This window comes from Lepidochelys kempii, chromosome 2, assembly GCF_965140285.1.
Source record: "Lepidochelys kempii isolate rLepKem1 chromosome 2, rLepKem1.hap1, whole genome shotgun sequence".
NCBI lineage: Eukaryota > Metazoa > Chordata > Testudines > Cheloniidae > Lepidochelys > Lepidochelys kempii.
Genome location: NC_136381.1, coordinates 175262497 through 175275072, shown reverse-complemented (window position 1 = coordinate 175275072; position 12576 = coordinate 175262497). Strand labels below are relative to the sequence as shown.

The following is a 12576-nucleotide window of genomic DNA, read 5'->3' as shown; positions in this document are numbered from 1 at the left end:
TACTCCTGACAAATGACAGTTAATGCTTGTAAGCTGAAGGAACTGTCAACAAAAACTTAAACTTCAGATTTGTGATGCAGTCTGGGATTTCATTTGTGTCATTTATGTATATCGAAGCAGCGATTGTTTCTGCCATAAGGTGGATGCAAGAAAGAGAAAGGTCAACAATAGAAAAATAAATGTATGTTTTCCATCCAACTGCATGGCTCACAACTATACAAATACCTTGCAGCTTAGGTATTTTATGCAGTAGACACCCTGAACAAGAAATAGCCAGCATTTAATAAACACAGTAGTTCTGTTTGGAGAAATCATGCCCTTTTCAGTTGATTGTATTCTCAGAAAAGCAAAAGGTTAGTACCGAATTCAAAGTCAACACCTCAGCTGCCATTACATATAGCAGCATAACAATATAGTTGAATTGAAAAGTTAGTTATTGTGCTATAGCAACTATTCCGAACAATTAATGCAATTACACTTAGGTTTGTGCTTCACAAAATATCAAGGATTTGAAGTGTGATATCCTTTATCGGTCTTAACAATATATTACACTAGTAAATGAAAGGGGGATCAAAGCAGTCAAAGATTTAAGGAAGAGGTTACTTGTTGCGGAAATGCCTTTATAGACGTCACACTCCTACTGCACTCGTTTTAACTGTGTGGTTATTATTCTTTTTTAAACTTCTCATGACATCCCTTTAAAACCCATCTGTCCACAGTAAATTAGACTGATAAGAGCATAGGGTACAGAACTCAATCAAGTTTAGGTTTACTGTATTCCCTCCTCACTCTGGGTCCAATTCTACCACCCTCATTCATAATGAGCAGCACCTGACTGGCCCAGTGGTCAAAGCAGATTCTGAAACTCACCAGTGCTGATGGCTGCTGTCACAGATCTTGGTGTTACAAAGTGAGGCAGCCTTACACTATCTTGTGCAACCAGAAGATGAGGTAGGGTACAAAAGAGTAAACATATTTGAAAGGGCTTCCTGACTCATAAGTACCAGATAAGAGCAACTGCAGCGTGTGGAGGGGAATCCCCCACCACAGTTTCTATCAGGATGGAGAATCTGTATTGATGGAAAAAGCACATAAAAAAGGTACATGGTGGGAGATTCTTCACCAGAATCTTTAAAAATACCCCAGGGAAATGCTTCCCTATTAGAAGGTGAAGACATTTGAAAAGGGATTTTAAGCAAAACAGATGCATTATGTATTTGCACAGAGAACAAGGGAGCAGTGTGGGGGTAACATTAACACTTCCTTCTTCCGCGCTTCCACTGTATTAAGAAAGGGAGCTGGTGAGGCTGGAATCTTTACCCCCCTCTACCACTGCAGTGGAAAGAGTGAGTGAAAGGCTAGAGTCTCCTTCACCTCTCCTCTCTCAGAGAGGGAAGGCAACAGGAGTTGGTATTTCCTTTTTCTCCTTTCAGGATTTGCCTTTCGCCCTGTAGGTCATCGGTGGAAGTGAGAGCTCTTTCTTTAGAGGAGGAGTAAAAGGGGATTCCCTCTTCTTTCCCTATCAGGTGCTGTTGCTGTTCTACTGGAAGAAAAGGATGGGATCCCTAGGAACTCCTCATCATCAGCTCCCCCCAGCCAGAGAAGCGGGAGCTAAATTCCACTTCTCTCACGCTTGGCTTAACCTTTGCTTACTCTGCAAATAGTCCCTTTGATTTCAAAGGGAGTAAGCTGTTGGTCAACCTAAGGTTCTTTGTTTTCTTAACTCCTTTTCGGAGGGCAGCATCAATGTCCAGAGTGCCAAGATTTGAAGAGTTATTTACATACCCAAGTGGGACTCTTGCTTTGAACACCAGTGCCAGCAACCACCCACAAATCACTTTTCAACACGTTAGGCAGTTCATTAAAACACAAATCAATACAAGCTGTCTCAAGAAAGCTGTTTGTTTGTCCGTCTGTCTAGGGCAATTTCACTTAGCAAAAACATAAATATTTACTCTCTGTGCCGTAAATATGGTGAGGGCTCAGACTGACAGGGCTACAGTAAATAACCATTTCATTTCAGTGCAAACTTAATACAGCAGCCTAGGTTCTCTCAGGAGGAAGAGTTATAACACTACCACAGATTGAAAGATTAGGTGGCTTTACCTGGAGACCTTTTTCTTCTATCTTTTTCTGGAGTATCTGAAGGCACTTGGTGAAGTCAGTGAAATCTTGATCCAGTGTCTCTATCAACTCACACCCCTAGCAATAAAAATAGGAAAAGAAAGAACACAAAAGGTCAATTATTTCTCAATTTCAAGAACAAAAAAAAAATGGTTTCTCTCATCGTTTGCTGGTCTTACGATGTACATCAAGACTATGTACATTGGAATATATATTAGTGTATGTTGTTCTTAATTAAATGAACTGCAGCCCACTTGCCCACAAGTCTGTGCATAGAGATGCAGAATCAGAATACAAACTGTAAGGCTGAGAGATGCTGAGGACCTAAGCCCCACACCTAACTAGATACACAAGTCACCCTACTAAATTCAGAGAGAACATTTGAGACTCTGGATACTCGTGTCCTTAAGTGGCTTGTTGGATCGGTGCCTTCCCAAGCAATGAAAGTTGCAAGTACTCAGCACCTTGCAGGATCAGAGACTTTTCCAGTGGTTGCCCTGGTACCGCAATTGTTATATTTCTGCCATATGCTGAAACCCGTGTATAAATGTAAGGCCACGAAAATGTCAGCTTGCTGGAACTGGCAACGTTGTGTAAGTTCATTCTCAAGGATTTAAAAATCAAGCCTCCTTATACTACAGTAAATAATAGAGAGAACACATTAAAAATGGAACAGAGCAGGAGTTCAAATTTTTTAATTCAGAGATAAAATAATTCCTAAGCCTCTGCCAAAGAGCTGAGTAAGGAAAAAGTAATGTCTACCATAGAAAGTCACCATTCAAAGAGGTTTCAAGGATACAAAACACCCGTATGGCATCATAAATTATAATAAGAACCATACTTGCTAGATTTAGAGGTTCCCTTACCTACCACTTCAAGGTCTCCTTAAAAGCTTCCTGGCTCTATGTCTGTCTGATTCATTTTATATTTCTGCCCTACACTGTAGTGACCGATAAGAAAATTAGGTTCTCACCGCTCAAAACGTATTATAAGAGTCTAAAAAAATATTGCATACAATGTTGGTAAGGCAAATAAAACAAATCTTGTCAAGTTTCTCCCCCACCTCCCTAGTTAAAATATAGGGCCAGAAACTCAAAACAGAGGCAGAATTCATTAGTGCAGCATGCAAGCAGCGCTTAGTTATTCGCTTACAGCAAAATGACAAATCCCCAATAGGAAAACGGAGTAACCTCTTACTTTGCTCACTGAAAACGTGTTTTCTGTTTACAGCTGGAGTTCATATACAAACAAACGAAATGGTAGCAAACTGGGAAAGGGAGAAAGAGAAGGAAATCGGTGACAAGGGAATGGCACATATTTTGTTCCCAACACATGTGCGCACTGCGAAAGCCTTTGAGGTCAAACCAGTTTATTTGTGAAGAACAAAGTGGTGGCTTTTCTGGCACCTGACAGTACTCTGAAGTTTAGGAGCATTTTAGGGTTGTTCCAGTACAAGCGCCCAGGGAGTTCCTTCCCCACCCAGAAAGCTGCGCAGAAGGCAGCAATAATGCTACTGCCACCATAGAGAGATAGGGAAAACCTAGCACTGATTGTAAGGCTCCAGGAGGTGTTAAGTAGTTTGGAGTGTGGCTGCGTTCCCACTCCTGTGTCCAACAGCAAAGGCTAAGAGGCAAGCACTGTGGGGAGCTACATAGCTCCTACAGGCATAGAAAGAGCTATAATGAGCATGCTCTTGGAGGTTATAGCCACTACTATCCTACTATCCACTAATACCTGGATGAGGTATCACTCCCCTTCACTCTCCCTCCCAAGACAAATATGGAGCCTTACCTGAGCATTAATGACAGGAAAGAGAGTCCTATACTTAATCAGGTTAAGGTGACTTGTAGAAAAAAGTACAAGCAATGTTTAGAGCTGCTCAGCAGCCAGGAAAAAAACTTATCAAATGTATTTAATGTTCAGGCCCTGTGGGGAGCTGGGAAAACAAACAATGTTGGGGAAAAAAATCCAGCACTGCTCAATGCCTAGAGAAGTGTTCCAACTTAAACAGGATAGAGCTTTGTGCTGATGACCATATTAATTCTGCCTGCCACCATGACAGCACAGAAGTTGGTGGTGAATGAGTCCCTTGAAGCATCCATAATACACACAGTTTATTAACCTAATTAGTCCCAGAGGTCATTGTCATCAACGTATATTTGAAGAGTGGTTTTGGGGTTGGGTTTTTTTTTGGCAACATCTATTAATATTTTGCATAACTACATTACAGGGCAATACAGAGTGCACGAATAAACCCTGACTTTACAAAGCTTCTTCCAAATCCCACACAATTCTTGAGAGCATCTCATTAACCATGTGGGTGCAGTATCGTTTGATAAGTGAGGAAGATTTCTCTAGCAAGCCCCAAAGTTGTGGCTCCCATCTTGGAATTGCTCTCTGAATATTAAGGGAAAAAGCCACACTACTTTTCTACCATTGGGCTGTACGCTTTGCCCCTTAAAGGGGATCAGTTGCCTCCTGCAACAAAAAGCTTCCAGTTGGAAGCTCATTTCTTCAGCTGTTGCCTGCAACAGGTGGCCACACTGGAGGCTGCCCCTCCTGCCTTTGTGTACAGCCTGTAGGGCTGCATCCCAGCTGGTTCCATCCACCTCATCATACATTTCTTCAACTCCACAGAAGAAAAGTCAGATTGTTTTCTGGCGGACTTAGAATCTGTATCCAACTGTTTCTCACATAATCAACAACTTTCCTGAGGCTGATACAGCATCCATTCCTCAAAGCATCTGATCCTTGGACTTTCCTCTCTCTAAAATGAACTGAACAACTGGGAGCTTTTTTAAAAAACTGCTGGGACTTGTATGGTTTCTTTCTTGTTTGCACTCCAAAGCCCTCTCCTCTGGAAAAAACTCACCTCAGGGCTTAAGTAGTGTCATCTCAGCTCACTACCAGACACCCAAAGCAATTAGTGCCTCCGCAGTCACTTCAAAGCATCCGTGCTGATTACAACAGGGATCCAACCTGTTCAAAATACTCTACAGACAGCTTTTACCCCCAAACTCTTGGACAACAGAAAAACTGTCCACAGAGCGTTGAGAAGAGGATGGGCACTCTTTAAGGGGGAGTCCCCTGACCTCAATGAAGTCACTGGAATCCAGCCAAGACTGGTGAGATCCACCTTGGAATGCCTTCCTCTCATCTTGTGACACTTCATGTTGTACGGTCATGAAAAAAGCCCCAGAGAAGTTGTGAAGATTTGTCATATTACCCCAAACCAGAAAGGATTTTCATCCTAACCAGAAAGATGACAGAAATCAAACCCAGGGAGGTTAGAGTGTGGTAGGGTTTCCTCAGTGGAATGTTGCTAATACTGTGAGGCCCCCTTTTTGAAGATATTGAATTGGCACTGAGTTAGACAACAGCAATGCTAAATATGATTCCTTAACTGAAGCCCACTTGAGAAGAAGAGTCTTCTCACTCACTAATAGTGGGGCAGACTCATTGCTTTATGTCTCCAGTGACAGGAGAAACTAGGTTGTGAATGACTGCATGAAAAGACAAGAACCCTCCTCAAACTGTTAAGAGTTCCCTAACCTGGAAATCCCAGACTCCAATGCAAGGCTCAAGTCGTGCTGGAACACTAACTAGACCACCATTCTGGTACGTTCAGTACAATCACTTATGGGTTATAGAAGTGCTGGAACACACTTCCAGTACCCTTTTCTCCATCTTGAGGATAGCCCCCATAGCCAGTCTTATAACAAGAAAGTGAAGATGACAGGTGATGACTAAATCAATGGCAGGAATGGCTACTCCCAAGCCTGGGGAGAAAGGACAGGAGAGTTTAGGACAGTTCCTAGCTCCTAAATTCACAACAGAGAAGGAGGGTCTTATCTTTTGACAGGATCATTCCTTGACTCCAGAGTGCTGGCAGAAGTAAGCAGTTTACAGGTTAATTTAAAACCCCCTCAACACTGAAGCATCCCCTTCTGCAATCACCAGTAGAGAGTCTTATCTCCTCCCTCCAGAGTCAATTTCTGGCAATTGCAGGCAGACTATAGCTCTGCACTAAAACCCAAGAAGGCTGAACTATTCTACACTCCATTTTTCAACTGAGGGTCTATGGCAGCTTTTACCATTTTCTGCTATTAAGAAAGCCATCTTGTAAGATGCTCTTGGAAAATAAAAAATATTGAAAAGCAGCTATAAGACAGTTCTCAGAAGACTCAACTTCAAGATGATGGATGTAAGCTGCTGTAGTGAAATATCACAGTTCTTGGAGGAACCAGAAGTATGCCACACTTCAAGTGCAAGCACCAAAAATATTCTGAACAGTCTCACTAGAACTTTCAGAGCAATATTGACTGTAAAAGACCTGGAAGAAAGATTCCAGGAGTCCTGTTCTCTAAATTCAAAATGGCATTTAAAGTGCTTAATTTAGTAACAAATTAAAAAGGTTGCTGTAACCATGGTATTGCTAACAAGATTAAAAGCAAAAACTGAAGTCACAACTTGAAGAAAAGAACCCCATAAAAAGGAGGAAAAAGAAATATGTTTCTACTCAAACTCCATAGCTGGTGCAGCTTTGACAATTGCCCACATTATCCTGTGGGTCCCACTGTAAGTCATATTGGAAAGTAATGAAAAGAATGTGTAGGAAAAAAACCTGAGTGATCATGGAGGACTTCAATTTGAGTGACATATGCTGGAGGTCTCATACTGCCAGTACTAAAACATCCTTGGAATTTCTAAATATTATAGATGACCATTTCTTAATGCAGAAAGCCTTGCATCCCAACGCAGGGGAATTCTATATTAGACCTTGTCTTGACAGATAAGGAGGAACAGATCACAGATTTAAAAATTTATAGTAGCTTAGGTACAAATGATCATGATTTGACCACTTTTATACTGGGCAAACAGAATTAAAGTCCAGAGCAGAGATATGAACACTTGGTGCTTTAAAAGGGCCAATTTCACAAAGCTGAAAATAATCATCACACAAATCAGCTGGGTAGAATTCAATCAGAAAAAATGTGAATTTTAATTGGGAATTGTTTAAGAACACTTTATTAGATGCCCCCAAAGCCACAATTCTACAATTGAGGAAGAAGGCTGTATTGTTTAAAAAAAAAAAAACTGATCTGGTTTAGAGGGGAAGTGAAGACAGTTATTTTTATTTTTTCTGTAGCAAATGTGGAAATTGACATTAATGAATATAAATCATTGTAACTGTAGAACATGAAGAAGGGAAGCAAAGGGATACAAAGAGAAATTTATGGCCAACAGAATTAAAATAAACCTCCTTCTGACTTTAAGTATATTAGTAACAAGAAGAATCTTAATAATGGTATTGATCCACTACTAAGTGGAAATGATAGAATGATCAATAATAAAGCAGAAAAGGTAGAAGCGTTCAATAATTATTTTTGCATTGGGGGGGGAAAGATAATGTAGTCAGATGATGAGGATGATATCACTCTTTCCATTCCACCAGTATTGAGGAGGATGTTAAACAAAAGCTACAGAAGTTGGACATTTTAAAATCACCAGGTCAAGGCAACTTACATCTAAGAGTTTTAAAAGAGCTGGCTGAGCGGCTCTCTGTGCCATTAATGTTGATCTTCAATAAGTCTTGGGAAAATGGGTAAGTTCCAGAAAACTGGAAGAAAGTGAATGTTGTATCAATTTTTAAAAAGGCTTGTTAGTCTGACTGATTCTCAGCAAGATAATGGCGTGGTTGATATGGGACTCAATTCATGAAGTATTAAAGAAGTGTAATGTAATTAATATAAATCAACACAGGATTATAGAAAATAGATCATGTCAAAATAACTTTTTTTAATGAAAATTACAAGTTTGGTTAATAAAAGTAATAATGTTGATATAACAGATTTCTTTAAGATGATACCACATTTTGATTAAAAAATGAGGATGATATAAAATTAACATAGCACACATTAAATAGATTAAAAGATGTCTAACTAATAGGTCTCAAAATGTAATTGTAAATGAGGAAATCATTATTGAATAGATGTGTTCCTAGTGCGGTCCTGCAGGGATCAGTTCGTGGCTCTACTATATTTAATATTTTTATCAATGACCTGGAAGGAAACAAGATCACCACCAATAAGGTTTGCAGATCAATATATTGGGGAGGAGTGGTAAATGATGAATAAGAAGGGTCACTGATACAAAGCGATCTAGATCGCTTGGTAAGATGGGCACAAGCAAACAACAAGCATTTTAATATAGCTATATGTAAATGAATGAATCTAGGAACACAGAATGTAGGCCATACTTATAGGATATGTGGTGGGGGGGGGTGTCTCTATCCTGGGAAGCAGTGACTCTGAAAAAGATTCGGAGGTGGGAATTGACAATCAGAAAAAACATGAGCTTTCAGTGCAACATTGTGGCCAAAAGGGCTAATACAAACCTTGGTTACAAAAACAGGGGATCTATGTATTTGACACTGCTGGAATACTGTGTCCAGTCTGGTACTCACAATTCACCAAGGACATTGATAAATTGGAGAGGGTGCACATAAAAGAGTCACAGGAACAACTAAAGGATTAGAAAATATGCCTGATTGAGCTCCTTGAAGCTATCTATTTAGCGTAACAAGGAGAAGGTTAAGGAGTGTATCTTGATTACAGGCTATAAGTAACTACATTGGGAACAAATATTTGATAATGCGCTCTTTAATCTAGCAGAGAAAGGTAGAACATAATCCAGTGGAGGAGTAGTTGAAAATAAACACATTCAGACCAGAAATAAACAATTTACCAAGGGTTGTGGTGGATTCTCTATCTTTGACAATTTTTAAAATGAAGATTGAATGTTCTTCTAAAAAGATGGGGATGTTCTATGGCCTGTGTTATACAAGAGCTCTAGATAACACTAGATAATCTTAGTGGTCCCTTTCAGCCTTGGAATCTATGAATCCCCACCAAAACCACTCCTGCTACTAACTGCCTCTTCAAATTCAATTCAGATTCTGCATTCTCTTTCACAGCCACAAACAGACCATCTGTTCGGGATATGACCACCTCTTTAGGACTATTCCTGCTGCTGCAATGCTAGAGGAATTGGTGGATACCAAAGCTTGGCCAACACGTGTTGAAGAAGGCATGTCCATAGTAGTCAAATCTTTCTTAGTCTCCTTCATGTCTGAGTGACTAAACTTTCCATAGACTTGCATGTTCCCTGACTGATAGATAAATTTGTTGGTACCAACATACCAAATCTAACATTTTATGTTATGATTTCTCACTTTTCTTGATCAGCACTTCAAATCAGCTCTTGTCAAACTTCATTGCTTTATTCATGAATAATAGAAGTTCTTCCAGACACAGTTTTCCAAGGCAAGCAGAATTTAACCAAAGACACTATAATAATTGCAACGCTAAGCAATAATATCTGTAATGTTATATATACCCTCTTAAACTTAATGGCATTAACCTTTGGGAAGAAAACTAAAAGCAAAGTAAATTTTACATTAAGACAATTCAATATCACAGCAGGAAAGAAAATAGAAAATTGTGTCTGGCAACCACATCACATTACAGAGTGGTAGGATGAGGCACCATGGATTTAGGGCCTTGTTATGACATTTATAAATGGCTCATTACTAAAGAAAAAACAAGACTGAGACAAACAAATAGGATTCTTGAACTCTGAAACGGGCAAAAATGGACAGTAACTGATAATTGGATGCTGGAACATTCGCACACTACTTGACCAAAAGGAAAATCGAGCCCGTAGAAGAACCGCATTAATAGCAAAAAAGCTACACAGATATGAAAGGGATATCACTGTCTTATCTGAGATTAGACTACATGAAAGCAGTGAATTTAGAGAAAAAGAAAACACTTTCTTCTGGTCAGTTACAAGGCAAATTAAAACATCAGCCAACACAGGTTAGGTCTTGCAATAGCAAACTCCATCAATAATCAACTAGCTCAGCAACCTGTGTCAATATCAGAGCACCTAATGACGTTGAGGATACTACAGTCCCACAACAATTTTCTGACAATAATAAGTACCTATGCCCTAACACAACTTTTTCCCAAAGAAAAGAGGACTAGGTTCTACATCAGTTGAGTGACACTTTAAGAAACATACCCAACAATGACAGAATCTTATTACTGGGTGACTTCAATGCTTGCACTGGAAATTATTACATCATTTGGAATAGAGTCATGAGGAAATTCAGAAATGGATCTCTAAATACAAATGGAGAACTACTCCCTAGCAAGGTCAAACTCTGGGCAGAGTGTTATTACGAACACCTTTTTCAAGGTGCCAGAAAAGTGATTCTATTCTTGGCAGTACTCTCGGTTAAAATGATGACACCTTTTAGACTATGTCATTACTCATCATAATGCCGGAGGGATGTTTACATTACCAGGGCTAGGCGAGGCACAGAATGTTTTGTACATCACCAGCTTATCCGCACTAGACAATCTCAGGATTCACAGTCCTAGATTGAAAATTGCCCCCAAAACTAAACAGATGTGTCAAGGTCTCGAAACTTTGCACAGAAGAGGGGAGAACCCAGTTAGCAACTTCCATTAAACTGTGCCAATGCAAAAGTAAGCAGACTGTCGATGAAAGGTGGGGTGCCTTTCAAACTGCAGCACAATCAACAGCTGAAGAAGTCCTTGGTGTCCAAACTTGACAAAATGTGGACTGGTTTAATGCTAATGACAATATTCAAGCACTCTTGGTGGCCCATCAAGCCATGCACAGAGTTAAACTGAACAACCCCTCCTCCTCAAAATCTGAAGTGCAGAAAAAGCTGCAGGAGATGCAAGATGCTTGGTAGAGAAATAAAGGAACAGAACTACAAGCTCTTACTGATACTAATAACACCCGAGGTTTTTTTTCAGGAGTTAAAGTCTATTTGCGGATCATGACGAGCCAATAACTGTCCAATCCTGTCCACTGATGGCACCACCCACCTGCCTGAGCACAACAGAATGTTAGAAAGATGGAAAGAACGTTTTGTGATTCTCCTCAATTGTGAATTGAGCGCATATGATCAAATAGACTCAATCAAGCAAAGACCAGTCTGATTTGAACTCGAAGATCCACCAACTTCGGAGGAGACTAAGAATGCATTTATGGAAATGGCAAACGGAGCTGATGAAATCCCAGTTGAAGTGTTGAAACACAGTGGTCTTACACTTCTAGCTCTACTAGACTTATTTACTTTCTGCTGGGAAAATGAGGTTTTACAAGCGTAATCCATGATTGTGGCAATCATCATGGCATTTCATGCCTCTCCATCGCTGGAAAGACCATTGGTAAGCTGTTGCTGAAAAGGCTGAATTCCAGTGTGGTTTTTGTTCATCATGCAGCACTGCTGACATATTTACCCTATGCCAGTTACAGGAGAAAGCTGCTGAACAACAAATGCCCCTGTATGTTGCCTTTGTCAACCTTAGTAAGGCGTTCAACTCTGTCGGACGTTCTGCTCTTTGGTGCCTTCTTGCAAAGTTTGGCTTCCCAGACAAACTAATCAATCTTATACTCTGCTTCCATGACAAAATACAGACCCATGTATCAGTGGGTGCTAACTCATCTGATCCCTTTCCTGTAGCCCATGGGGTTAAACAGGGCTGTGTGTTTGTCCCTACATTATTTACTTTGCTCTTGGCTAGAGTACTAGAAGTTGCCGCACGTACTACCACTACAGGTGTCACTTTAACAACACGATTTGATGGCAGACTTCTCAACCCCCGCCAATTCAAGGCCAAAAGCAAATCCCAGCAAAATGAAATAAAGGATCTATTGGATGCTGACGACTCAGCATTTGTCGCACTTTCTGAGAATGACCTGCAACATTTTACTGTTGAATTCCTTTGCCCATGCTATCTCTCCTTTTGGCCTTTGTATTAATGTAAAGAAAACAGAAATCCTGTGTCAACCATCTCCTGGCAGAAGCCCATTCCTTCCATCAGCACCAGAAATAAAATTGAATGGCTGCCAATTAAATAACATTAAGTCCTTCTGCTACCTATGTAGCACAGTTACATCAGCAGCATTGATAAAGAACTTTCAGCACACTTCAAGTCAGCGGCCTCAGCTTTTGGTAGTCTACAAAAAAGTCTTTGGACAAGATAGTGGGGGAGGCGGAAGGGGAGGAGAAAAGAAGGGAAGATCAAAGTGTCCACAAAATGCCAAACTTACACAGCTATGCTCCATTGTCTTCTATACTCTTTAGAGATCTACCCCCTTTATTGTTGCCATATCCTACAACTTAATTGCCTGCAAGAATGCCACCTACACAGCATAATGGGAATCAACTGCTCTGACACTCATCAACAATGAAGTACTACAGCTAGCAGCCATGCTAGCACGGAGGCAAATGACTTGGGTCAGCGACATCATACGCATGGATAACAATCGACTAAGAGTTCTAGATGGTGAATTTGAAAAAGGCAGTAGGAAGGCCATCCCAAACTCCACTACAAGGACTGCATGAGG

The 12576-nt window shown here is 40.3% G+C and overlaps 1 protein-coding gene across 9 annotated transcripts in view; it reads right to left on the bottom strand.

Annotated features, from left to right (window-relative positions):
* Positions 1-12576, bottom strand: part of TPK1 (thiamin pyrophosphokinase 1) — a 481390-nt gene that overhangs the window by 175609 nt on the left and 293205 nt on the right. For all 9 annotated transcript variants that reach the window (XR_013635371.1, XR_013635372.1, XM_078851688.1 and 6 more), the window contains one exon: positions 2107-2202. Coding sequence is in view for 7 of the 9 variants with exons in the window: in XM_078851688.1 (XP_078707814.1) it covers positions 2107-2202 (96 nt within the window). In the remaining 2 variants the exon portion in view is untranslated. The remainder of the gene's footprint in view (positions 1-2106; positions 2203-12576) is intronic.